This window comes from Microtus pennsylvanicus, chromosome 9, assembly GCF_037038515.1.
Source record: "Microtus pennsylvanicus isolate mMicPen1 chromosome 9, mMicPen1.hap1, whole genome shotgun sequence".
NCBI classification, from domain to species: Eukaryota; Metazoa; Chordata; class Mammalia; order Rodentia; family Cricetidae; genus Microtus; species Microtus pennsylvanicus.
In genome coordinates this window covers 62,166,372-62,193,414 of record NC_134587.1, presented here as the reverse complement: position 1 = coordinate 62,193,414, position 27,043 = coordinate 62,166,372, and the positions used below count along the sequence as shown (strand labels likewise).

At 51.6% G+C, this 27,043-nt stretch overlaps 1 protein-coding gene across 4 annotated transcripts; it reads right to left on the bottom strand.

The window, feature by feature from the left end:
- Positions 1 to 4,169: 4,169 nt before the first annotated feature.
- Kbtbd11 (kelch repeat and BTB domain containing 11) lies at positions 4,170 to 26,586 on the bottom strand. Of its 4 annotated transcripts, none has more exons than XM_075986277.1 (2): positions 26,259 to 26,586; positions 4,170 to 10,579 (listed from the first exon to the last, which is right to left on the bottom strand). In XM_075986277.1, the coding sequence occupies exon 2, from the start codon at positions 9,849 to 9,851 to the stop codon at positions 7,950 to 7,952; it is 1,902 nt and encodes a 633-aa protein (XP_075842392.1). In that variant the 5' UTR covers positions 9,852 to 10,579; positions 26,259 to 26,586; the 3' UTR covers positions 4,170 to 7,949. The 4 variants fall into 4 exon arrangements, with proteins under 4 accessions (XP_075842392.1, XP_075842391.1, XP_075842390.1 ...); XM_075986276.1 differs by having other exon boundaries at positions 26,319 to 26,586; XM_075986275.1 differs by lacking the exon at positions 26,259 to 26,586 and adding an exon at positions 26,143 to 26,246.
- Positions 26,587 to 27,043: the final 457 nt, after the last annotated feature.

The window sequence follows — 27,043 nt, the reverse complement described above, 5'->3', positions numbered from 1 at the left end:
AACAGCAGAGGGGTCAGTGTTCAGCTCTTGACCTCATAGTTCCCAGGAAATCCTTTGAAAGGATGGATTTTTTTTTCTTAAAGTTTACATACTTACAGCTCCATATTTTAGAAAAGAGGAGCCGAACAACCCAGTAAGACCGTACAACCAAGGTTAATAAGGACAGACAGACAGATGTACTTGGCCATGTCCAACTTGCAGCCGGGGTGCCCCAGAATAGCTAGGAATGCAGCTCGACACAAAATGGTAAGCTTACTTATAATGAAGGAGACTTGGATTTTTGTTTGGTTTGGGTAGTTCTATGTGTATTGAGTGTGTATGTTTTTGTATGGGTGCATGTGTGTGTGCATACAGGTAGAGGCCAGAGGTTGACACTGGGCATCTTTCATTGATGGGTACCCAAGCAATCAGAGGGCAACTCTGTGGAATTGGTTCTCTCCCTTATGCAGGTTCCAGGACATGAACTCAGTCCATAAGGCTTTCATCGTTCAGTAGCAATTGCTTGACCCTGAGTCATTTCACCACCTTAGTTTTTAAGACACAGTCTCTCACGGAGAGGCCAATTCAGCTATGCCGGCTGCCAATGACCTGGGGTCCTCCTGTCTCCATCTCCCCAGCACTGTGTTGCACACTGCCCCAGCTGGGGTACCCAAACTCATGTCCCCATGCTTGCATGGCAAACACTTTATTGACTAAGCCACCTCTCCAGCCTATAATAAATCTTTACAACACCACTGTGCAGCTCTTAAGTTCAAACCTTGAAGGTGACAGTCTATCACAATGTCAGTAGCTTGGTCACACCCGACAGTTTGTCTCACTGATCTCGGCTTTCCCCAGACGAGCGCCTTACACTGCTCCAAGGTTCAAGTTGTCTACGTTCCTCCAGCCTTCACCTGGAGGGTGAGAAGGCCCAGAAGTCTTGACAAGAGCCTGGAGGCTTAAGGGCTAGGAACCTGCTGTAAGCAGTGGCCCCCCAAGTCCAGGAATCTCTGTGACCATACTTTACAGGAACATGTCCCATAGATTTAGGCGGTCACCACATAAAAGTTATCCAGTCCTAATGCATGCAATTCTTTTCTAGGCTACCATACTCAGGAACTGTGTTAGAATGGGGACGCTACACTCGACGTGCTCATGAGGGGCACCGTGACTGCCTGTGGACAGTTCACTCCATGGCTGCCGAGTCTGTAGAGGAGCTGGTGCTCCCTGGCTATCACTACTCAGGTTTTGATCTAGGTCTGTGTCTGACCCGGCCATCTGCATCCCTGCTGTCACCTCCTCTGCTCACTGCGTGCCTTGCCATTGAACTTCATTATAGCATATATCGTGACCTTGTTTGGACCATTTCCTGGGACACGGTTTTACCTATACTCATTTATAGTAAAAGAGCACCTGAGCTGGTGAGACGGCCCAGCCAGTAGGGGCACTTGCCACAGAGCCTGGCAACCGAGTTCAATCCTGTGCTACTCGACTGGTGGAAGAAGAGAACCAGCTCCCACCAGCTGTCCTCTGACCTCCGTATGCAGAGCATGGTACCTATGGGATCCTTGTCTCACACAATAAATAAAAGGCAATTTAAATTTGTAAAGCACACATTTAGAAGCTTCTTATACAAACTGAAGTTTCCTTGTAAAAGAGGTCTTTCAATATATGAAGAGTTTACATAGGGCTATTAACAAATATTAAATTTTAAATATTGAATATCAAAGTATTCAATATTGTGGAATTAAAAAATTAATCCTCAAATAAGAAACCATTGGGGTAGAATCAAATAGATTTGATAATCAAGAAAAGAACTGCTGAAGAGATGACTCAGTGATTTAAAAAAAAACCACACAATTGAGGTCAGAGGAAAACCATGGCTGTGGGTCCTCAGGGACCACCTAAGTTGGCTTTTTGAAGCAGTGTCTTACCAGCCTGGAATTCACTAGGTAATCTAGGCTGGCTAGCCACAAGCCCCAGAGATCCACCCTTCTCCACCTGGTTCCACCTGCCCATTTCTTGGATTACAACACATATTATCACGTGTGACTTTTTTGGGTGCAGTCTGATTGTGGAACCAGGTCTTGTGTTTGCGAGGCAGACTCGGAATCATCGCCTGTACCCAAATGTCATCCCGAATAGAAGGAGCAGGAAAGAGATACAGAAAGATGAGAGTGATTGGTTTTCAACCACACCTGATAGAAACGGTAGCACTGGAGTCTGGACAATACATTGGAGTCAAGGCTCATGGGCCTCACGACTCTGGAACCTCGTTTTCAGAGCTCTGTGTTTTAACATCTGATACTCCAGACTCCGAGGCAAACACACAGTGTATGGGTGTCCTCAAGGTTCCAGCAGAATCTGGACATCCCCTCCCAGCACATACACACACACTGGAAATCTGGCTGTCCCTAAGAGCAAGAGTGTTCTCCTAGGGTCCAAGGCCTGCACCTTTCTCCAGGAAGAGAGCATCAGTTGTACTCCAGCCTTTCCCCATACATAGGAGGGAATAAGGAGACTACCGTAGGGTCTGCCCCATCAAAGAGCATGCTTTGCGGCCCTCCGAGGATCTGGACTTCTCTTCCCAGTGGCTGTAGAGACCAGTATCAGCCCAGGACACCCCAAGACGAAGATCTCAGCACAAAGATTTGCTTGCTGTATAGGGACAAAGGGCAGGGAATAAGAGACAAGACAGGAGACAGAGGATGAGGGAGAAGGGAAGGGGTATTTGTCCTGGGAGGGACAACGGACTGCCTCTGGAGAGGAGACAGGCATGACCCATGGGCAAACGGCAGTTTATAAGGTAATTGGGGAAACCCTGTGTTAGAATGAGGTGTCTAATTTTGATTGGATTGATTTTTTTTAAATCAAGGGGGTTTTTGATTTTTGGACTTCAATACTTTGATGGCTAGACCTTGTTAAACAGCCTCCGGAGGAGGAAGGGCCAAATAAGGGAATCGATTGTGTAGGAATGGAATCTAATGGTTTTTAGCCAGGCAGAGGGAATGGGAGAGAAGGGCAAGGCCCGCCAGAGCCATGTGTGCCATACTTAGCTGGCTACAGTCCCTTCAGTGGCCCTTGTCCAGGTTCCAGAGCCAACCCCAAACTTCTTCCTACCCGGATCATGTAGGCAACACCCATGCATCTGGGTATCCCAAGCTCATAGTCATCCATGCTCATCCAGGTTCTATGTTCAGCTGGGTCCACTCTGCACATCTGGTTCTCCTCAGCTGACATAGGTCCCTCTGTTCAGTGGGGTTCCCTCTTCTCAGCTGCTAGGCCTGTTTTAGTTTATTTTGAGCTTCCTGGGGTTGTCTGGAGGCCACGTGATGTAGGAGGTCCCCAGTCCCATACATGGAGGAATCCCAGTCAAATCAGGGGGTGCTTGCATCTCCAGTTCCCCATGAACCCTCTCCAAGAGGTGTGGTTGGCCGATGTGACTATATCCTGTACTTTCTGTTTTAAGATGTTTGGACATGCTAGAGCTTGATGCTGGGGAGAGACACCCCCTCCCCCTGAATCAGTCGGTTCCTAGGAAAAACAGCACAGGGTTTGGCTCGCACGTCCCTCAGACAGACCAATACCCACACCCTTTTCTGACTTTCAGATGCAAAGCTATGTTCTCTGAACTACCCCGAGTCAGAGAATTAAAGAGGATCCCGACGTCAGACAGAGTCAGGGAGGTGGAGAGGACCCCCACCACACACACACACACACACACTTTCCCATCGCCACCAAAGCCTAGAACCCAGAATCGGTCACACTGGCCAACAGCGGCCAGTCTGCTTGCTCTGCCTACAGGAGCCACAGCACAGGCTTGGCTTGAATCACTCTTACCTAGTTCTGAATTCCCAGCCCCGCTACCCATCCATAGCATGCAGTGACCACTCCTTGGTCCTGGTGGCTGTATGGACCTCATGAGCCCATACACAGCCCTCATGGCTCCATCACCCCAGTCTCCGGTGCAAGACCTGGCTGTGATGGGGCTAGCTATGAAGACAGGTATGAAGACAAAGGTCATGAATACTCTAAGGTTGATGGAGAGGTGGAGGAAACCTCAGCATCCACAGAAGCTGGCTGCAGTGATACCCTAGATCTCTCAAGACTCATCAGAGTCCAGTTACTGTGGGGCCACACCACACCCGGCCATTCTGGGGATCAGAGGGAGAGAGGCAAGCACAGCAGAATTTCAGAAGCACTGGCACATGGTTTATTTCGTCTTGGCACAGGTGACAAACATAAAGGGTTTTACAGTATTTCTGCCAAGGAGAAAGCTCAAGCGTTAGCACAGTAACTACACATCCAGCAACGGCTGGCCTGACCCGACCTCCCTTAAACAGGTGCAGCATGTGAGTGTTAGTTAGTAGGTACTGGTGAGCGATTTACCGAGCATGGGAGGTTTGGGGGGCACCGCAATCTCACATCAGAATACACCTAGGCTTTTACTTCAACCCAAACCTGTGCACAGAGCCACGTGAAGCTGCTGCCAGGACCAGCGTCCTCTTCACGGGCGTGGACAGAGCATAAATGACATGGCCACTTGTCATTTATGACGAAGTGCAGGCACAGCTGAAGTGTTGGCACGGTTCCATGTTTAGCTGGGGTCATTACTTCCTTGTGAACGATATCAAAAAAGAAAGGGGACAGTGATATTGTTTGAGAATCAAGATGAAAGCTGTGAGCTGGGGAAGGCACTAAACTGAGACACAACGCTAAAGCATGCTTGGGCTCCCATCACCCACAAAGACATCCCAGGTGCTTAAATCCTGCCTCACCTCGACTTCTGCAGACCGCCTCAAAGGCATTCGGACAGTTTGCTAAGAGTTCGCACAGTCGTCACCGGGACTGCTAGAGATCACGGGGCATTGCTTTTTGTCGAAATAGCAAAGCCAGCACAGGTAAGAAATTAAAACTAGGCAGCCAACAAAATTTCCACAATGTTCATTTTCTTGGAATTACAGAAACTCCTGCCATCCTTTCTCTAGAAGCCGAATCACTGCACTCCAAGTCCGCAAAGCTGCCAAGAGTCTGCAGTAGAGGTGGGGCTTGTCCCATGCCAAAGTACAAAACAGAAAGAAAACCAAGAAACATTAGCTCGTTGCCTAGGATCCCAAATGAGCCCTGGCAACACAAATGTAATTACCCATCAGCCAAACAAAAGGTCAATCTTTCATGTGTCGATCATTTTCCCCTTAAAGCAGCACTGTTCTTTCAAACGCCCGGGGCTTCAGCGTGCAAGGGTTACTGTCCTGAGATTATGAATGGGTGTCACAAACATATTAGCCTTATTTGACTCTTGTAACTGATAGTCAGATCTGTGCTCACATCAACCAGCCTCCTAGATGGACTGAGCTGCAGAGTGTGACCAGCATGGAGAATATGAAAGGACTTACCCTGGTTCACATCCTGGAGGCACATCTCAGCGATGCCTGCTCCCCTCACGACCAGACCAATACCTTACAGAGTTCACGTCTGTTTGTTGGGGGTGGGAGGCATTAAAGTTAGTGCTAACTGATAGGACCTGGAATCATCCAGAAGGTGGGCCTCTACGCATGCCTGTCGGGAGTTAACCTTGATTGCATTCATTGAAATGGAAAGAGCTGTCCACTGTGGGCCACACCATTTCCTGACTGGGTCCTGGGAATGTATACACTGGAGAAAAGGGAGCTGGGCGGTAATGTGCATTCAAGGTTGTCTCTTGACTGCAGATCAATATCACCTGTTCCCTCGAGGTCCTGCCCTGTGACTTCCGCAGCATGAGGGACTGTAACCTGAACTCTGAGCCACAATAAACCCTCTCTCCCGTGACTTGCTTATGTCAACATGAAATGAATCTAAGACAGATGGATAGTAAATCTCCCAGAACCCAAGAACAAGGTGCATGGTTGCTAAGACATGCCAGGGCCTGCAGTATTTGTTTTCATAAGGGTCACTATTTAGAAACAGGATATAAAATATTTTATATGCTCTCAAAAACAGGTTGGCCACACATCTAATCATGATTAATGAACTAATTTTCCTTGCACGGTCCACACATTAATACATTTACCCTTTTGACTTCCCTGGGTTGTGTTTGTGTTCTGTGGGGCACAACAGCATGCCAGTCCCCACAGGAAGACTCCTCTGGTGTACATCTATCCTCTCCCGGGGCGTGTCACTCAAAAGGCCAAATTTCAAAAGGGAATGCCAGAGGAATGACTTCTCAGGCAAAACCACATAATGACATTTTATAAGTTAGGTACTGAAGGAATGAAAATAAAAAGAGTTACAATATAAAAGGGACATCTCTCTAAACATCGTTTAGAGAGTAACATTGTTTCACTTTGCTCCCCCTCCTCCAGGACACTCCTAAGAAAGACCAATAAAACCAGGCATAAAGAAGTCTGTTTTTCTTTCCTAAGATGATTAACCAAGTTGCCAAGACATCCTCTTGGTTTATGAGTAATCAGGAGCAAGCACAAAGCAACTGGAACATCTAAACAGAAACCTTCAACTCCATTCCTCTGGATCTTGCAGAATAACCAAGCTGGTTGTTTCTAAACACACTTCACTATGACCTTTCAGAGCAAGCTCTAAAGCCTAACCAATTCCCAGCTAAGCACTGACTTCTATGGGGATGACATGGTATGTGCAGAGCTTCCTCTAATTGCGTTCCAGAAACTCTCAACCTATAGGGACCCTGTTGCAATAAAACAATGGGCCAGATGTAGAATCTCAACAAGTTGTTTGGGAACATGCATTGGTCCTTAACATCCTAATAAATAGTAAGCCTTGTCTGTATATGCTCAAAATGGACAGCATCCTAACTCATGAGAGAAACAAGAACTGATTTGGTTTGGGTCCTTGCAACCTTGTCTACGTATGAGTTTCCTTTCAACTCTATTAGGGTGTTTGAAGTTAGATAAACGACACTTGCTAAACTACATTCCAAGCATATGTGTTTCTCCATGTCCTACTACTTAGGGTATCACACCTTCTTGGGAGATGGTTCATCTCCCTCATCAGAATCACAGAAGACACATTCAAAACATAACCAAGTAGAGAGCTCAAAGTGTGCAACTGTCAACATGTGATTTTAACTTGTCTTAGAGTGGGTAAGCTTGCCCTTGTTTATTCTAAAATGGGGAAGCGGGTGAACATGCAGAGTCTGCCGTCCTAGGGTCTTTTCAATAGGAGGACTCCCTTGCTGGCTGTTTTTTCCTGCTCAGCATGCTTCCTGATAACGTTTCATCACCAAAGACTTCAAATCTAAGCAAGGATGAATGATCACCCTCGCTAATAACATCCTCTCCACATTTGCCTCGAAGTATGCCTTGGCTCTGAGACACAGGCCTGGTTGTGTGTCTGTGTTGGACACAGTATGTTTGGGACTAGAAACCATGCTCGTCAACAAAGATTCACCTTTGGTACTTGGTACATTATTCTTGAAGTTATGTCTCACGCAGGGAACTTTTCAGGTCATGTAAGATCTTATAAGTTGTGGTTTTAAACCTCAGTGTGGGATGTAACCTTCCCTCAGCAGTTGCATTGATGCCTGGTCTACTTTCAGGATCCCATTCAGGCGTGAGAGCCTTGCAGCAGGGACTGGGCAGGCTCCTCATTACACCTCATGTCCACCCCTGACTTCATTTGTGGCCTCTACGACTCTTCCCTTAAGCATCAGATTATCTGCATCATCCCAAACTTTATGCCCTGAACCCCACTAAGCAAGTGAAGCAACGGGAGAATCCAGTACTGCAAAGCGGGGCTTAAAACAGCATTGCAAAAGTGTCTTCGGAACCAGCGAAGCTTCTACTATCAAAAGCGTTAGCATGATGCGCTATGGCCAGCAGCCTGCCCTATCGATAGCGTCCTCCTTTCCTGCACCCTCTTTGCCCTCCCTCCCCACTGGGGGGGGGTTTCAAGCCCACTCTCTTGCCCCCCCCACCCCAGCTGCTGAACAGTGGAGTTGTACAGCTGATCCTGTCCTAGGCAGCTGATCCCTGTTCCCCGCGGTCCGGTTTCTCAGGCAGGTTGAGCACAAATGGAAACAGTACACCCCGGACATCCAGAGGGGATCCCAGGGGTTCGGGCTCAAAGCTGCCACCAGGTCCCGTTTCGCTGCCAGCCTCAGTGTCCTGAGAAGGCACGAAGCGCCAGGTCCCCGCGCGGCTGACACAGTAGATGGTACCATCCAGGGCGGCGCAGCGGAAGGGCTGCAGGCCTGACGGTGCGGCCGGGGGCCGCAGGTGCACGGCACACTGGCTCCATTGCTTAGCCAGGCAATGGTAGCGGAAGACGCTGACCCCACCACCTGAACCCACTGCAGCCTGAGCGTCACCGCGGTTCCCACATAGGTCAAAGCGATAGAGGAAGCCGTCCAGGGCCACCATGTCAGCAGAGCGCTCTCGACTACTGCTGCAGGGACACTCCTGCCACTCATCACGTCGGGGGTCGTACTTGAGCAGGCGGTAGAAGAGCGAGCCCCCGGACACGTAGATCTCGCCATTGCAGGTGGCAGCCTCGTGGGCCACTGCAAAGGCGCCCCGGGGCAGCGGGGCCACCGCGGTCCAGCGGTCTGCTCGCGGGTCATAGCGCTCCACGCTGAGCAGGCACTCGCCGCCCACAGCGTACAGGTGGCCGTCCAGGGCCAGCAGCTGCACCTGCGAGCGCGCCTGGCGCAGCGGTCGCACGGTACTCCAGCAGTCGGTGGCCGGGTTGTAGCAAAACACCTGGTCCGAGGGGCGCGCGCGGCCATCGGGTCCCGCGGGAGCCACACCGCCCGCCACGAAGAGGTAGTTGAAGAGCACGCAGAGACCGCAGCCGCGCGTCGGCGCGCCCTCGGGCAGCCGCGTCAGCTCGCGCCACTCCCCGGCCTCCGTCTGGTAGCAATAAACGGCCGCGTCCCCGCGCGACTCCGTGTCCCCGGACGGGCTCTGCGGACGGCTGCCCGCGCGCTCCCCGGTGGGTCCGAGCGCAGCGGCCAGCAGACAGGGGCGGCCCGAACACAGGCGGCGCCGCAGCAGCAGATCGCGCTCGGCACCGGACAGGCGGCCGAAAACGGCGGGCTCGCGCAGCACCTCCAGATAGTGGTCGCTCATAAAGCGGTAGGCGGCGTCGCGCAGCTCGCTCAGCCGCTGCCGCTTGCCGGCGCTCAGCACCTCGTAGCAGTTATCCAGGCTCAAATGCGGCGCCATGGCATCGGTGGCGCGCTGCGCAGCCCCGGGCAGCTGGAGGCGGCGCGCGCCGGCCACCACCTCGGCCACATTGTCGGGCCGCACGCCCGCCATGCACCCGCTGTACGCGTCGGCCAGCAGCAGCCGCAGGGCCGTGAAGCTCACGCCTTGCACCCGCAGTACGTCCCGTGACGCGCGCGCGCGGAAGTAGTCGCTGCGCGCCGCCAGCACCGCCTTATGCGCCCGCAGCCGGTGACCGGCCACCTCGATGACCAGGTCGGGTTCTCCGTGCGCGGGTCCGACCCCGGGCGGCAGCGGCACGAGCTCCCCGAGCTCGTCAAGAGACTCCGCAGGGCGCGCGTCCTCGTGGCGGGAAGGGGGCTCCTCCGGCGAAGCCGGCTCTTCCGGGCGCGCGCACTCTTCCGGGGACTCCGGGGACGCGGCGCTGCTGACTTCCCACTGCGTCTCCACCACACGCGAGTCGCTGCGATGAGGAGGAGGAGAGGCCTCGGCGCCCTCCGCGGCAGAGGCGCGAGACTGCGGTGGGGAGTCGTCCCCGGAGCTGAAGCACAGCGAGGTGCTGAGACTGCAGGATGTCTGCGCCGGGGACGCAGCGCCCTCCTCCTCCTCGGCTGGCAGCGGCAGGCTGTCCTCTCTCGGAGTCCCGGGCTCCGTCCCCGGGTAGAGGACGAAAGGCGCCACGGAGTTCTCCATGAGCGGGCTGTGCTGTGTGCGGTCTCTGCCAGCTTAGGAGTCACACATGCCTGGTGGAGGCTGAGCGTTCGTTGCCCTGGGGTCCTTGGCAACACACCCTTCCCCTGGCACCAGATCAGATTTCACATATGTCCACCACCCCCCTTCCCTGTTCACGCCACTCCCACCTTGCCCTTCCCACTCTTCTCTCTTGTGAGGAGGACGCGCCCAACTCCCACTGAACTTTTGAACCGCAGGATCCTCAACTCTGGCTATATCCGTCGGGGTGGAGGTGAACCAACCAGCTTGGTGCCAAAGCAGTTTCGTCGCAGTTCGCACGTCCCTCCGATAGCCCTGAGCTGCTGCTCTCTGGTGTGGCTTCAGGAGAACTGAGGTTGATGCCTCTGGTCCACCAAGGCACGCCCTTCTTTTGACTCTGTGAACCCTCTGTGTCACCTTGCCTCACAACGCTGCAGCCCCAGGACCGGAAAATCCTCTAGGGGTGGGGGTGACCACATTTAAATCCTTGGCTTCCGCTGTTTAGCCTCCAGCTGTGCAGCCCAGAGTTCAGCTGAGGTGTGTGTCTGAGTCCTGGGTGGCAGCTCTGCACCCACGCAGTCCACCTGGGGAACTACCACCTCTGGGTGGGTGTCAACAAAGACAGTTCCTGTGTGTATCCCAGGCCTTCTTCATTTGTCATCTGGGGCCTCCCTCTGCTGCCTCCTTCGTGGGATATCAGGGTCTTGTTCCTGTTCACAAAAGGAAAGCGGGAAGCGTTGAGTTTCACTGTTGAGGGAGATGGTTTCACCCCTGACCCTTCACCACTTGCAGTTAGTATTCTGTCTGGTGGCCAAACGTCTGATTAGCGCTGGAGTTTGGTGGAGAGGGAACACATAATCACTCAGTCCCCCTCTGGCACAAGACTAACAAAGGCCCAGTTCAGGCAACAGATATCACCAGAAGAAGCTCTGATCACAGTAAAGTAAACCCAGTATGTGGCTAGTTCCATAAGTTGGACATTGCCAGCTATCAATGTGAAGTTTAACCCAGTAGAAGTACATTCAGAACCAAGACCGTGTGTTGAGGAAGCACAGCGTGGCTACAGACCTCATTAGAGTGCTGGCAGTCTCCTTGACTTTTCTGGACAACAATCCTATTCACTTGCAATCAATATGTGTCAAATATTTGAAACCATCAAGGATCTGATCCTGGGGCTCCACCTGCCACCCCTGTGGTCCTTACTGGAATCAGGTCTCTTCCTCGGAGAGGCAGAGTTGCCAAATATCCTGAAGGGGGTAAAGGAGAAGCAAGGCAAAGCCGCAGAGGTGTGGCAGGGTGTCAGGACCCTAAGAATACGAGGCAGAGTTCTGCCCTGGCAGGCACTGGTCTATGATTCCCTACCTTGCTGGAGGGGATTTGAGCAGCAGGTCAGTGTGGCCCAATTGTACCCTGGCTTTCTGAAGAGCATGACCAGAAAAGCAGAGGCAACTCAGGGACTGGCACTAATGTAGAGAAGGTACTTGCTTCCCCAAGGCAAGAAGGAACATTCGGGTACTTTCCGTGAGCATCTCAGGGCCTGCTCCATTCCCTCTCTCCCTCTCCCTCTCCCTCCCCCACCCACAGCATAAGTGCTGCCATGGTTTGAATGTGAGCTGTCCCTCCCAGCCTTATGTTTGAGCACACAGCTCCCAGCTACTGGTGCCCTTGGAGGAGATTGTGGCTGCCTGAAGCAGCAGGCATGCCCAACCTTTTGACACTGCAACAGGATGTTGTCACCTGCAGTGTTCCTGCTGGAGACCTGTGCAGTCAATTTAACCTACCCCCGTAAAAAAAAAATCCCCTCATGTTTTACGTTATGAATTTCTTCTGGCCACCTTCATCACTATCCTGCATAGATGTGTGCTTAGGAGCTGGGGCTGTCTTGAGGGTTACACACCATCTCCTTCCCGCCTATTTCTCTGCTTTCCGATCTGCTAAGGCAGAGCACACCCTGGGCAGGTGCTCACTATCCCAGACAGAGCCCCAGCTGTCATACCTACCCCCCAGAAACGGGTTATAAGCCTTGAAGCAGCACGCCCCAAACCTTCACCTGTTGCTTTTCAGGTATTTCTGTCACGGGATGAAGAGGATAACATAGAGGCATGTCATGTGCGGCACCCCCACCCCCACCCTGTTCCTCCAGCCACTTCGCCACTGACATCTATCGTGGAACTTGGAGACATTAAGTTCCCTCCATGCCAGATCTGCTTCACTTGGCATGTTCTCTCTGCCCGTGGCGCTGCACTAAGATCTTCAGGAGAGGTAATGCCAGGGAGGTTTGGGAACCTGAAGCCTTGTTCGTCAAGCACATGGGTCAGAGGACTCCAAGGAGGATACAGGACATGATGTCCTTTGTTGACCTATGACCATCCCAACAAAGCCTCCATCCAGCTGTGTATCAGCCCAGGGAACAGAAGGACTTGCTGGTCCACAGCAATGAGGATGTAAGAATGACCTCAAACACAAGAAAGATGGGTGCCCCAGAACCCCGCAGGCTGTAGAGCTTTTCCTTTGGGCTTAGCACTGAAGGAAAGTGAAGTCAGAAGCTTGACACGATACATGTCTTATGCAGAAATATCTGGAAACCTCACTGGATGAGACCAAGTAGAGCTGCTTTTCCTGACTGGCCCATTCTTGGCGCTGCCTTTGTGAGGGACAGCAGACCATTGTTACCTTTAGAACATCTTCTGACTTGGGACATGGCCTCAGCACTATCTGGTTCCCTGGCTTCACAGCCTGAGAGGGGGACCAAGCAACAGAAGACTCTAAAAGAGAAGCTTGGGATTGGTCATTTCAAGGTCCTAAGTCCTGAAAGAATGTTCACTGAGTGAGCATTTTACTGTATCCAAGCTGAAGCTATGCTAAGGCAGTGGTGTGGTCTGGCCCACATCTATGGGATCTGTCTTTGGTCAGGAGGCCTGGGATGGAGCTAACTCTAGTTCCGAGTCATTCTGGAAAAGGAAACTCAGTTACCTCCAAAAGCACGCTTGCTGTGTTTCTTAATGGCTATATTGCTTACTCCCAACACACATGACCCCAACACACACGACCCCAACATGACTTTTAGAAGCACATTTCCAGAGTATGGCTTTAACTGTACCCCACTGAATTCCTCGGTGTCCCATGATGCCCCTCAGCACAGACGGCAGGGTGAGCTGGCTGAGTCCTGTGGTCTGAGCATGGCATACAGAACATCTCCTGTAGCCTCACTCTGCTCCTCCTCGAGCACGGGTGCTCCTGTCACCCTGTGACAGCCAGCAACACTCACCCCACCGCTGCAGCAAAACCTGTCGGTCTCACCTCTTTGAGGCTGGTGCAGAGCAAGTTAGGAGCATGCTGGCAACCATGATGTCCCCCACTAAAGCCAGGGTCACACTTCAGAAATCTGGTTACCTGAAGGCTGGCTGCACTTCTCCCCAGCTCAAAAGAGAAACAGAGGTACCAAACCTCCCAAAATGAGCAAGACGGGGGGGGGGGTCCCTTGGCCTTTTGGAGGTGGTGTTAAAGAAAATTGGGTTCTTCACTAGGATCAGTCATGACTGCGGCTTAACCTGAAAGCAGCCAGGGCAGGCAGGCCATTTTCACACACAGGCCCTCCCTAATGAGATGGAATGGCTTCCTGGACCGTCTGTCCATGGGAATGACCGCCTGAGCTGTCTGACTCTGGTGTGATAACCCCCACCCCTATGCTTGTGTACCACAGGGTGTACAGCAGGGAAGCAATGTGGGTTGTACAATTGGGAGCAGCTGTGTTCGTATTAGGGGACTAACTGTAAACCCTAGCAGCTTTCAGAAGTTACAAACATCTAAGCAAAATAGAATAAAGGAAAAGAACAACTCTGGCAGCTGTGGCTCTGCTAAGCCCATTCCACGCAATTCCAAACCAAATGGAGGTTTGGAAGTGGAAATTTCCCTGCATTGTGGTCAGGTCTTGTTGAGGGCAAGGATTCCTTGTAGGCTCCTGCCTAGCGCTGTCACCATTATGGTACGGTAACTGAAGCCTTTGCCGCCTGCTCCTGACCTTAGGACAAGACTCTCCTCAGTGATGCCAGCTGCTGGGAAGGAGTGTGCCAGGGCAGAGGAGGAGTGCCAAAGCCTCTTTTCCTAAATAGTCATAAAATCATGCATTGCAGAAAGCTTTTAGATAAATATAGTTTGCACCGCATTTTCTCTGTAAGAATATGACCTTCTATGCCTTAAAAATATCTAAACAACACTAAGTTTCTATTTATTTACCATTTATAGGAATAAAAACATAAGATTGTGTATGGCTTCCCAACGTAGACACTGGGCTATATGTTTAATGTGGGTATCAGTTTATACAAAATTAAGTTGTATGCTTTGCTCTAATGCCAGGTGTGAAAACGAATCCTTCAGGTTGCTACAGCCAGCTCACTTTACTTTGTTGATGAACTTACAAACCTGAGACAAACTCCAATGATGCACAGTACTCCTTCGCTTCTCTCCCATATCCCGCCTGTGTCCCCCACACCTACAGGACCACAGCCTCTCTGGGAAAGGTATCGCTCTGCCTACCTGATGCTTCATAGTCAAGAACCAATAAACTGCCTCCAGGCACCTTGGGCCAGTCGGTGATGCATAGGGCAATGTGTTTCTAGTTACCACCCATCTCTCTTCCCAGCCACCAGAGCCTTCCCTGAGGCAGCTGCTCATGAGACAGTGAGCCCACCATCTCAGGATGGTGGCCATGCAGGGATGTGACGTGTAGGGAAGACAGCCTTGCCTAGGAACCTCCATTCTCCTGTGAGCCAAAATTCTTACTCCTGAAGCTCATGTTTCTGTTACTTGCGCTCTTTCTCTCTCTCTCTCTCTCTCTCTCTCTCTCTCTCTCTCTCTCTTACACACACACACACACACACACACACACACACAACACACATACACACAGTTTCTACAAAGAAATGGCAGGTGCCATACTCATGACTTTCCTTGATGTAATCCTGACTTTTCAAAAGGAAGTTCCGGCCGGGCGATGGTGGTGCACGCCTTTAATCCCAGCACCCAGGAGGCAGAGGCAGGAGGATCTCTGTGAGTTCGAGGCCGGCCTGGTCTACAAGAGTTAGTTCCAGGACAGGCTCCAAAGCTACAGAGAAACCCTGTCTTGGAAAAAAGAAAAAAAAAAAGGAAGTTCCTAAGCCATCGGAGCTAGCCGTGGTTCATTTCTCTCTCTCTCTCTCTCTCTCTCTCTCACACACACACACACACACACACACACACACACACACACACACACCAATTAAATAAAGGGTCTTAAACTTTCCCTCTTCTGCAGCCTGGGAATCAAGAGACAACCTGACGACAAGCGTGTACTGTATGGGCTGCTCATCGGCTACATGGCATAGTCCCCCAGACACTCTGAAACATCCCTTGTTAGAAGAATAGGTCTGAACGTTTTGGAACTCCTGGCACATTGTCTGTCTATGGCACTAATAGCTAATAAACCTCTTACCCAAAAGGCCAAGCCACTTCAGTGTCCCCTAGGACCTGAAATGTGATACCTTTTATTAATTAGGGAGATATAATATATATTATATATGTGTATGTGCACGTATCCCTAGTTAATATATATTATATATATATATATATATATATATACATACACACATCCATAGTTTATAATATATATTTCCTGGTTATATTTATTTATAACTCATAAGCACCCAGATAAAATGCCCCACAGTATACAACACACAGCACACCATACGATGTACTTGTGAGATGGCAGACTTCCCAGGTTTGGTGGGCATGCTGGGTGCTGGAAGGCAGAGCCCAGGCTCTCTTGGATAACCACACTGAGTCCTCCTTGTGTTTTTCTTTCCTGAGACAGGATGTCACGACACAGCCTAGGCTGCACTTTAACTTCCCGCACAGCTCTGGCTGGCCTCACACTGGAAACCTTCTTGCCATTGCCTCCCACGTGCTGGGATTTACAGGTAGGTGCTATCACACCCAACAGATTTCCATTTTTTTTTAAAAAAATAAACCTATATGGCTTTTGTAATCATACAACTTGCAGGTTTTAAAGTATTGAGGTTCTCTCTTAAAAGTTTCAAATGTATAAAAACAAGGACAGATGTTGGGACAGTGGCCCCCCTTTTTTCCCCCCAGTCTTTGATCATTATTCCTATCAAAAGCACCTGTGCTTAGATTCCTCTTCCCCTCCCAGAACACAGTCTCACCTTGTTCTCATCCTTCACTGTTTTGAGCCCCTGAGCTCTCATGGATTCCCCAGTTCCACTTGTATCCCCCGCACTCCTAGCCTGGCCACACCCAATGATGTGCAACTGACATTTGTCTCCTTGTATGCCGGAACAGCACCAAACACCCCAAACCCAAGAACAGGTGTCTCAACACAGACTATACAAGTGGGAAGGCCAGCGATTGAGGTAGGGGCTCTTCCCCAATTTCCTGACTCACTGAGGACTGAGCCACAGTGGTGGGGGGGGGGGGTCCTCAGCAGCTCACAGGTGCAGTGAACACCGAGCAACCAGCATTCTCTGGAGAAATACAATGCTGGGGGCACTTTTTGAAGGGGAGAGAGTGCAGGCCATACATCCTCCAAATTCAAATCACTGGGCAGGTTTCGCATGATCCACAGTTGCCTCTGTGGTCTCTGGCGTAAAGCAAGCAGATGCAGCTGCAGCTTGAGTCTGTGCCCAAAGCGCTCCTGCTGCGGTCCCACATATCTGCCTTGTATGTCTGTTGCTGATGAGCTGGGACTCCAGGCAGCTGACATCCCGACTGCCTGTTTCAGCTCTAGACTAAGCGCCATGAGTCCAGAAGGTTCCTCCCTCACGACTGTCACTGTCCCTTTGGGGAGAGAATCACACCCAGCAAATACTCCCTTCAGCCCCAAATGGGATGCCAGTCACTATGGCCATGGCCATGTTATGGCAAGTTCAGTGCTGACTCTCCCCAGCCCCCCGAGGTCAAGAGGCTTGAGGGTAGGCTTAGGGTGGTACCATAGAAAGCATTTGTCCCAGTTCACTCTAAGCTAGAACTGAGGGGAAACTTGCCCTGGCTGGTCTCTCTCTCTCTCTCTCTCTCTCTCTCTCTCTCTCTCTCTCTCTCTCTCTCTCTCTCTCTCTGTGTGTGTGTGTGTGTGTGTGTAAATCTCAACATAAGTAAAAAAAAAATCTAAGATATGAAAACCACAGGAGAAAGAACACTGGACTGAATCAGGTCCCAAACCCTTCATCTGGCATACAGAATTCTGAGGTCTGTGAGCTGCACATACCAGTACTCATCTGGACATGCCCCCACAGCTGCGGCACCCCACCTGGACATGTCCCTACCAGTACTCATCTGGACATGCCCTACAGCTGTGGCCACTATCACAACCATCGCATGAGTAACAGAACCACTGTCTTGATTAAGAGACAAGCAAATGATCTGTTCTCAGAAACATTAGGTGCATGGTCTCAAAAGACCAAACCCAGCCCAGCAGTGGCCCTGCCATCGCCCTTGCACATCCACAGGTGGCCTTGGAGAGGAGAGCAGAGGCATTTGGCTTTCCTAGTCCTTAAGTTTAATAAACCATGTGAGCTAACAGGGCTATTCACTGGCCATGGTGTTTAAAGGTCCGCGCTCAGTCAGACTCTAGTCCCCAGGGTTTCACCGTATTTACAGCATGACGCTAGGGTCAGGCCACACTGCATAATAGAGAGGAGGCAGGATTCCGTCCCCTGGGACCCTAGACCATCACCAGCTGAGGGCTATTTGGAGAGATCTGAAGTATCATGTAGAGAGATTACATTTTCACTTATCCAGTTGGACACCGGGTCATGAAATAATAGATGTCACCATCCGTTTCCTCCACCCAATTGTGGATGGTCTTATATCCCACTATTCTGAAACACACACAGGGCATAGCTTCATATCCTACAGGACGCATTTTCTACTTTCAAGCCTGAAGCACAACACTTGAAAGCAAATGGGGATGAAGACCACTGCCCAAGGATGGGAGTGTTCAAACCTGGACTACAGAGCAACCCTATCCACCCCATCTCTGTTACAAGGCAGGCAGACTCACTGGGATCAGAGGTGGATGGACTGACAGAAAACGGTGGAGATTAAATGCTGGTTCACGCAAGGCATTCAGGGTTAGATGACGCAAGCTGTGCCCCTGCCTTCTGCGAGGACAGACGCCCAGACACAGATGGAATCACTGAGACCTGGGGGAAAGGTACACACACTGTAAGTCTACCTTACATGTATAGCTAGAACATCTGATTCCTAGCACTGCCTGGACCAGTCCGACTGTGGAACCATCCGTGAGCCCAAAGTCAACATGGAACGTTTCACCAGTGACAGGTGTTATCGTCAGAAATGAGAGGCCAGCAAGGCTGATGAACCTGCAGCTTTTCCAAGCATCCACTCAGGTTCTGACTGGTCCTCCGAAACTGGACAATACTTATCGGTAATCATTATCAGATGGACACAGAGCACCTACCATGGGCTGGGTACACAAGGCTGGGCACCTGGAGCTGTATCAGGAGACAGACTAAGCTACCACATGTTTAGATGGAATCAGACGCCATGACCATCTAAGTGTGGACACAAGACCTAAGATGCCATGACAGGACCTAACTTCCAGGGCAGGTGATGCTCCTGGAGAATATGTAATTTCTGCTGAAGCCAGTGGCAGACTCGAAGGCCTGTGGGAGTGAGTCTGGCTCCCCAGGAGAGTGGACAATGGAATGTAAGGGGCAGCGAGATCTCGGGTAGCCACAGAGTTCTGTCACCTTGGCCACAAAGAGACCCATGAGCGCCTTTGGAAGAATTAAAGCAAGCAGTGATGAGCAGGGAGAGCCTGTCTTGTCCTTTCAGACATAAACAAAGATAAAAGATCTTGATTCTTATTCTTCAGCACTGCTAACTTTACCTTAAAATCCATGAGCTCAAATCCGCACGGCCCAATCATAATGAATCCCACCAACACGATTCCGCCTTTTTGAAGATTGGCCAGGTGTTACCTGTAATGCCACCTACACGCTTTCTTAAATATAAAAATGCTGCCTGTCGCTTACAAAGTGGAAAACACAGGAAGGGAGGTGAGACAGGTCTTTGAGCAGACTGTACGTGTGAAGTATGGGGCATTTCCTCCTGCATCAAAGGACCAACAATAACACGTTCAGTCTCAGGAACAGGAGTGCCTCCTTTTCTGTTCTGATAGTCTGTGTTTGTTCAAAGTCTTTTCACTTGTAATTTGTTACTCTGAACACTTCAGCGACAGACTTTTCAGTGGCGTGAGCTGGCCTACACTAAGTACAAGGTGTGAAATCTTAGACAAAGTAAGACTGTCTCCAGGCAAGGGACAGGACAGCTAAGTGACTTATGTGGTTACTCATGTTCTAGGCAAACAAAATGGAGGAAATAATTTCTAAACTTGTGAGCTCTTGGGTTTATAAAACTAAAACTTGGGCAAGATCATACAGTGGCAACAGTGTCAGGACTGCCCAAGCCCTGGCAGGTCCCATACTGCAGCTTCTGGTCAGCACACTTGATTCCACACTTGATTAAAGTAGGCGGCGGCCCCCAGCCAGACTCCAGCTCCTTTGCTCTCCTCATCCACAGTGCCTGCGCTTGTGAAAACTGTCAGTTCGCAAACATAGGATGTTCCCGAACTGGAACGTCCTGTTCAGCCTCAACAGCAGGTGTTAACTGCTTCGGGGCCACAGAGAAAACAGGATTCTTATTATCACAGTTACGGTGTCCAAAGCCACACTTCCTGTTTGGAGGTCAGAAAGAGGAGGCCTGGAAGAGATGATGCTGAGACAGGAAGGCTGGGGTGGGGCACCCTGGCTTGGTCACATGATGGCCCCACACTCCAGTGCTGACACACTCTGGGAGCTGGAACCCTTCCAAGTGTGCTGGATAAGAGTCAAGTACGGAGGAAGGAGTGGCTGCAAGGCAACCTCAACACAGGGTCCCAAGGGCACTCTGCAATGAGGATTTACGATTATCTCCCTTTGGGGCCAAAGGTCACATGGGTGGCCCAATACCCTTGCAGCTTCTGTGGGTAACCTTCCTATAGACATTGGTTTCTTCTCTCTGAGGGAGTCTTGTGAGAGTGGTCCAGCCTGGACGGGTCTTTGCCACAGTAGTCCCACAAAGGCACCTTTCATTTTCTGCTGGCGCTTCCTCAGTCCCGAAAGCATATTCGGGACACCCCTAAGAATGTCACACTTTACCAAATAGCAGCGGAGAAGGCAGGGAGATGACACTGTGTGGAAAGGAGCAGGCTGTCTTAAGAGGGCCGAGCTCCAGGTGTCCCTTTCCTTTGGGATGGGGGAGGACACCGCAGGGTCCTGCTAGCTCTGGGTACCCACAGACTCTAAGCAAACAGCCCTACATGCTCTGTCAACCTTCCAAACACCTGGCCCCAAGAACAAGTGAGTTTAGCAACTTAACAGCACCGGTCTGATAAACTGATCTCTGCATTAGTACTGTTGTTGCTATTTATGCTGGCTAGTTTTGTGTCAACTTGACACGCACTACAGATAGCTGAGAGGAGGGAACCTCAGCTGAGATAATGCCTCCCTAGATCAGGCTGTAGGCAGGCCTGTAGAGCATGTTCTTAATTAGTGATTGATGGGAGGGGCCAGCCCACTGTGGGTAGTTCCACTTCTAGGCTGGTAGTCCTAGATTCTATATGAAAGCAAACTGAGCAAGATATGAGGAGCAAGCCAGTAAACAGCACCCCTCCATGGACTCTGCATCAGTTCCTGCCTCTAGGTTCCTGCCCTGTTTGAGTTCCTGTCCTGACTTCCTTCAGTAAAGAACAGTGATGTGTTAGTGTAAGCTAAATAAACCCTGCCCTCCCCAAGTTGCTTTCGGTCATGTTGCTCCATCACAGCAATAGAGACCCCCCAATTAAGACCCCCTAATTACTATCATTGCATATGCTCCTGCAGTACAGAGCGCCTTTGTCTGCCATAAAGGTTCTAATTTAGCTTGTTTCATTGGCCACAAGCACAGTCACCCACAGTCCCACAGGCCCCTCTCACATGGTAGGTCTCTCTGCCCCCTTGCTGTGTGCAGTTTAACCTTAAGAGGGAAGCCTGCTTCTCAAAGGCGGCATGAGTTGAATCTTCTCTGGAAAGTAGCTGAAATGTGCCTTCTGGAGGACTGAACCCATGTTATCCATGAGGCAGGCAGGTAAGACTCACTCTCGCCTTTCCTTCCATCTTTTCTGTTTGTTTTTGAGGTCCTAGCTGCTTTATCCTTCTCTCCTCCTTCGTTAGACTCCCATATTTAATCTACATGGGAAGTAGAAAAAGACAAGATCTCTGGAGTAAACTGGGAGCATGGGGACCTTAGGGGAGGGTTGAAGGGAGAGGGGAGAGGCAGGGAGGGGAGTAGAGAAAAATGTAGAGCTCAATAAAAATCAATTTAAAAAAGACTCCCATATTTAGCAAGTCTACTGCAGGTGCCTGTTCCGGTTTCTGTGATGCTGCCTCACCAGGTTGGCCCCCAGGAAACGGTCAAGGAAGAGAAGCACAGGGCTCTGTGGTTCCTTTTGGCAGAGTGCAGCGCCTTCGGGAACTGTAAGCGCTTTTACTCAGGGCAGCCTTGCGGAAGCCCAAGAGAAGGAAACACTCTGTACAGAAGGGATGTGCAGATGCAGCTCTTGCCTAGCGGCATGGGTCCCCAGAGATCCCTGAAAACTCGGGACGTTCTAAGACAATTGGAAATTGGATGGTGTGAGATGCGGCCAGCTCCAGCTAAAGGAAACAGATGCAGTACAAGAAGAAACAGCATGCTAGGCTCAGGAGGTACTGCGGGGGGGGGGGGGTTGGGGGAGGGGGCAGAACACAGGCAGAGAAGGTCACTTTGCAGCAAACAGCAGACATTCCACGGAGGGCCACGATCAAGCTACAGCTAGTTTGTAACTGGCTGTCTTGGGATAGCTGTGGGCCAAGGGCTTATCAGTCTCTCGGTTCCCTTTCCCACCAAGAGATGAGAAAATGATTGGTTTTATCATCCATGTAGGTGTACAACACTATCCAGATGTTTGGTCAAACATCAACCTATATGTCACCTGGATATCAACCTATATTTCACTGTTTAGAGAAGGCTAGCACAAAGTCAGCAGACTGAGTAAAACTAGATGTCCTCCATTTTCTGAGTAGGCCTTGACTGGTCAGTGCACAGCTTAGGAGAGAGATGGAGGTGTCTGAGGAAAAGAGAATTCACCCTCCAGACTCATGCTACACCATCGGCTCTTCCTGGTGTACTAACACATTTTCTGTGGTTGTAACTGGACACCCGAGACCGGGACATTTATAAAACATAGAAAGTTATTTATCTCTGAGGACTGGGAAGTCCAAGGACACAGCTCTGGCCGTCAACGTGGCTTCCGGCACAGGCATGACCAAAATCAATGGACAAATGCCACCTTCAGAAGAGGCAAAACGTGAGGAGTGGACTCACAATGAACCAAGCACAACCAATCACAAGAGCTGGCACAGGAGTGGCATCGACCTCCAAACAATCAAGTATATGTCATCAGGAACCAAGCCTCCAACACAAGCCTTTCAGGGGACACTTCAAACTGGGACAAAGCTTCAAGGTGAGTCATATAAGAAGAAACCACATTCAGAGCTCTGGGACCTGGGCACCTGCCTGCTGAGCTGCCCCACCCATGGGGCCTTGGTTGTGATTAATCTTCACTACCAATTTGACTGGCTTTGGAATCATCGAGAGACAACTCTAAAGAGAAGACCCACCCTGAATGTGGGCAGCACCATCCTTGTGCTGCATAAAAAGGGAAACGGAAGAAGCATGCTGAGCGCCAGCATCCATCCTGCTCCCTGACTGCGAATGCAACCCCCAGCCTCTTCTCTTTCTCGCTGCCACGCCTTCCCCACCACGTGGTTCAGACAGCAAACCCTAAGCCAGAACAAATCCCCTTTCCCTTAATTCCTTGGCAGTTAGTTTTGCCACAGCATCGGTCTCCCACACACACACTTGCACACTCATGTCCCATGGTTATCTGAGGAACACTGGCAAGATCAACAGTGACCCCGTGCTGCCTACTGTGGTACTCACGGGTGTAGAGCAAACATCTTCCCTCTTGAGTGCACAGGCCTTCGAATGGATAGGAAGGGCTCAAGGCAGCTCCTTCATCCAGTAACGGGACTTAAAACTGTGACCCCAAGGGAGTGTAAGGTATTGAGATTTCTGACCCTCATCTTATGAAAGGGGGATTGGAGTCAGCAGTCGGAGGTCTGACTTGACAAGTGACACTTTCCAAAAACACCTCTTAGATGTGACCTATGCAGGCCTCTCCCTGGGGTAAGAGCCAGAGCTCCTTGAGTGGTAGAGTCCAGCTCTTCCTTCACTCAGCAGGCTGTGACTGTAACGGAAATGGCACTATGTGACTAAAGGCTCCCCGGTAAAAAGTGGTCCAGCTTCCATGGGACTCTTTCTTAGGACACGCTCCTTACAGCCCATGATTTGCCAGGGAAGAAGTTGACACACAGATAACTAAGAGGTCCAGCGGCCTCTGCCCAGCCATGCCAGGAGCCCTGCCTCCAGGCTGCCACATCTGGCACTGACTGGCAGACATGCCACCCCTAAGACTTCAGGATGGCAACCAAAATGAACGGATGCTATTGTTTAAGCCATCACGTTTTCTCAGCCGTGAGGACCTGAACAGGAGTCATGGTCCTTGAACTGAGGACTGCGTCCCATGTGATGGGAAACAAAGGCCCTGTCTCAGAAGATGGGTGTTCTAAAGGGCTGTGCTGACCAAGGCATCCAAAAGCAGATGCCCACATCCTGCGCAGAGACCACCATAGCAGCAAAGGCAGAAGACAGATGACGCGCGGAGATCCCAGATTCAGTGAAGGCAGATGCCACAGCGGTGTGGCTCTAAGCCGTTCTTCACCAAAGCAATGACTCCAAACATCCCGACAAGGCCTTTTATTTACACAACCTCTTCCCACACCTGCCATCTTCAGGCTCTCCCTTTGACCCAGGGTCTCCATTCTGAGCCATGTGCCCCTCCATCCTGCCTTCCAGTGTCGAGCTTCATCAATGTCTGTGAACTGAAGTCTAGTGATCTGCCTCACACTTTAGGGCCCTTGCACGTGAAAGTCCCCGCTGATGCACCATGCCAATCCCCTGGCCACACCAGGAGTCTTCATTATGTATGTTTACGGGATGTTCACACTCCCTCCGGAGCTCTTACACAAGTACTGGCAGGGCATGCTTCATGCTTCATGTTTTTGAGACTAAGATGCAAAGGCAGGGAGATCCAGTTGATGGTACCCAGAATTGTGTACCTAGAACCTATGATGACACCACACTCACAGCAGACATCAACAAGCATCTCTGAAAGAGTGTTCAGCCATCTGAACAGTACTCACCGGACCTCAGTTTCCAAGACAATATTTAATTATGATACTCTGTCTAGCAGGAGCCAGAACGCTTCCAAAACAGACTCCTAGAAGTTTGCATTTTATTATAAAAGTCCTACACTGTAAATCTACAAACACTTGCTGGTACTAACACTCTCAGTGTAGAAAGAACTGCGCAGACACGGCTGGACTGCAGGGACTCACAGGAGGCTGGGCTGGCTTCTACTAGAGGCAGTCTGCTCTGCCCCATGCAGTCCTGATACCCAGTCGCCTAGGGCTGTTCTGACCACAGGCCTCCACGCAGGGCGGTCCAGAGAATCACTGCCTAAGTGGATCCAGATTTGCACCAAGCTGTTATTACACAGTAAACTATGCCGTTGGTGTTTAGGAAACGTCTGGAATACGAGCTTGGATGGAGCACTGGCAAGGGGAGAGCTGCTTGGCTCAGACAGCATAGGCAAGTCCCTTTGTTCATGTTGCGACTTGTACTGGGACATACCCCATCAGAGACCACCGACAGCGGGGAACAAAGTGGTGATGTGATCTCAAACAACAGACCCTTCCATCCTCTCATGGCGTAGTGGCCCCCAAGATGGCGTTGCTGGGAAAGGCTTGTAAGGAGTTGTATTTAAGGCTTTCTCCTTCTTCCTTAACCACAGATGACCTTCCATACTGCAAGCAAAATATTTTAAGTATTTCCCCTCTGTACTTTCCTATTGATAAGATGAGCCGTTTCTCGTAGCTGGCACTGAAAATCTCTGTAGAATTTTTTTTTTTTCTCATCAGAACCTTAGCTGTGTTACAGCAGAAGGAAGCGTTGGAGCGCCTAATGAATCAGCACCGGGACACCGGTTTCTCCCAGCAACTCTGGTACCCGGGAAAGCTCCCTTCTGCCTGGCAAGACTTGAGGCGGGGAGGGTTCTAATAATAGGAGCCGCTCAGGATAAAAGGCTTAAGGGCGCCATTGACAGACAGCCACGGGGTTACTAATTAGAGACCCAGTAACTGCGATTCAGTGGGTAGTGCAGGGGTGCTGGAAACCCGCGGGGAACCAAGGAACTTCGAGATAAGCTCCCGAGTGGGCTGAGTGGAAGTAAAAGTGCTCACCGCGATGACGTGCTTTTCCTGTCTCCAGAATAGACACTAACAAGGAGGGGGAAAGGTAGTTCTTCAGAAAAGCTAAAAATGTTGGCGTGACAATCCTGTCTAGCGCTACAGGTGCAGTGGGCCAACCGAGAGAGGAACTCTCCAGGACCTGCCCCCACCGCCCTGGAGGGGGCTGTCCCAGCCGCGCAGCGGAGCTGGCAGGGTTCCGGGAAGGCTGGGGCTCCACTGCCAGCTCCGTCGCCTGGCTGCAGGCGAGCCGCTGCACTCAGTCCTAATTTAAATGCAGCGCGCTTTCCTCCTTCCACCCCCTCCCCACTGAGCTGTCAGGCACGTCCCCGCGCAGGCCACCAGGCGTCCCCGACCCTCCCTCTGGCTCCATGAGCCCAGGCGAAAAGTGTGGTCGTGCCATGGCCCGCACGCTCCCGCAGATTATGTGTGGCTAAGGGGACAGACAGCATAAGGGCCCCCGGTCCCGGAGCAGCAAACCATGTCCACATTTCGAGCTAGTGCCGCGTCCCTATTTCCCACCCCCTTGTAAAAAACCCGGCGCCGCAGGAGGAGGGAGCGGCCGGACCCAGGCCTGGGAGGGGCACGCGCGGGCGACTCACTGTCTCCGGCCGCCCTCCCACGCCCAGCCTGGTGCTTACCTTGGAAGAACCCGCCCTCCCCCTCCAGCCCCGCACCAGTGCCCACCTCCCGCCAAGAGCAGCGCCCCTGCCTTCCATCCCCAAGGTCTCTCCATCCTCCCAGAGTCCCGCAGGCCGCGCCCGGTCCCCTACCTCACCGCTCGCAGCTCGCCGCTCTCCCTCCACCCCTGCGCCCACCCGAGCCCAGGACACGCAGCCTGGCCGGGGGAATCTCAGGCGCGCATGCGTATGCGAACATTGGCGCGCACCTGTACGAGCGCGGCGGTGGCGGGTGGAGGGTGGATGGCGCGGGCGAAGGCTCCACGCACCTGTATGAGCGAGCGCTGCGATGCTGCGCGCCTTCCCGCCGCCGGGAGCGCGCCGGGCTCCTCTGCTCCCCCACCAACCGCTGGGCTGGCAGCGGCCGCTCACTCCTGCGTGCGTCCTGCGCTTGCAGGGAGCGCGAGCTGTGCGGCCGCCCACGGCCCGGGCGCGCGTGCACCTCGTCGCGGTCCCGCGCCCAGCCTCCGGGTTGGGGGTCCGCCGGTCGGGGCTTGCGGCTGAGCTCGCCCTCCGAGGGCCTAGTGTGAGCCGGGACCGCGCTCGCCCCCTGCTCCCGCGCCTCCGCACTTAACCCTTTCCATCCCCAGGGAGCAGAGGCCCAGGGAGCAGAGGGGCTCCTGGCATTCAACCTCGGGCCTAGACAACTGCTCCACCGAGCACGCGGAGCCTCCAGTAACGAGACCCCGTTGCATCTTGTGGGCATGACCTGTTGAGTCTTCCTCAAACCCAAAAGGCACCGGGAACAGGTGTCAAGCGGTAGAATGGGTTCCGCCTATGGCAGTCTTAGCTGTTGGACTCCAATGCTACATCCTGGCCCCACTGGAGACGATGCCACGCGTAGTAATTAAAAACCCTTTGGCCATATCTTGATAGTGTTTGGAATCTTTAAAAAGTTCGGGATAGAGAAACGTACCAATCGGCGGATGTTTCCTGGTGTTTAGACAAGGCCTTCCCTCCTACGTGTACAGCCTGGGGTGTGTGAGTGAGACAA

What these genes read in the sequence shown, in the direction of transcription:
- Kbtbd11 (XM_075986277.1), bottom strand. Translation starts at nt 9,851, where the DNA reads ATGGAGAACTCCGTGGCGCCTTTCGTCCTCTACCCGGGGACGGAGCCC.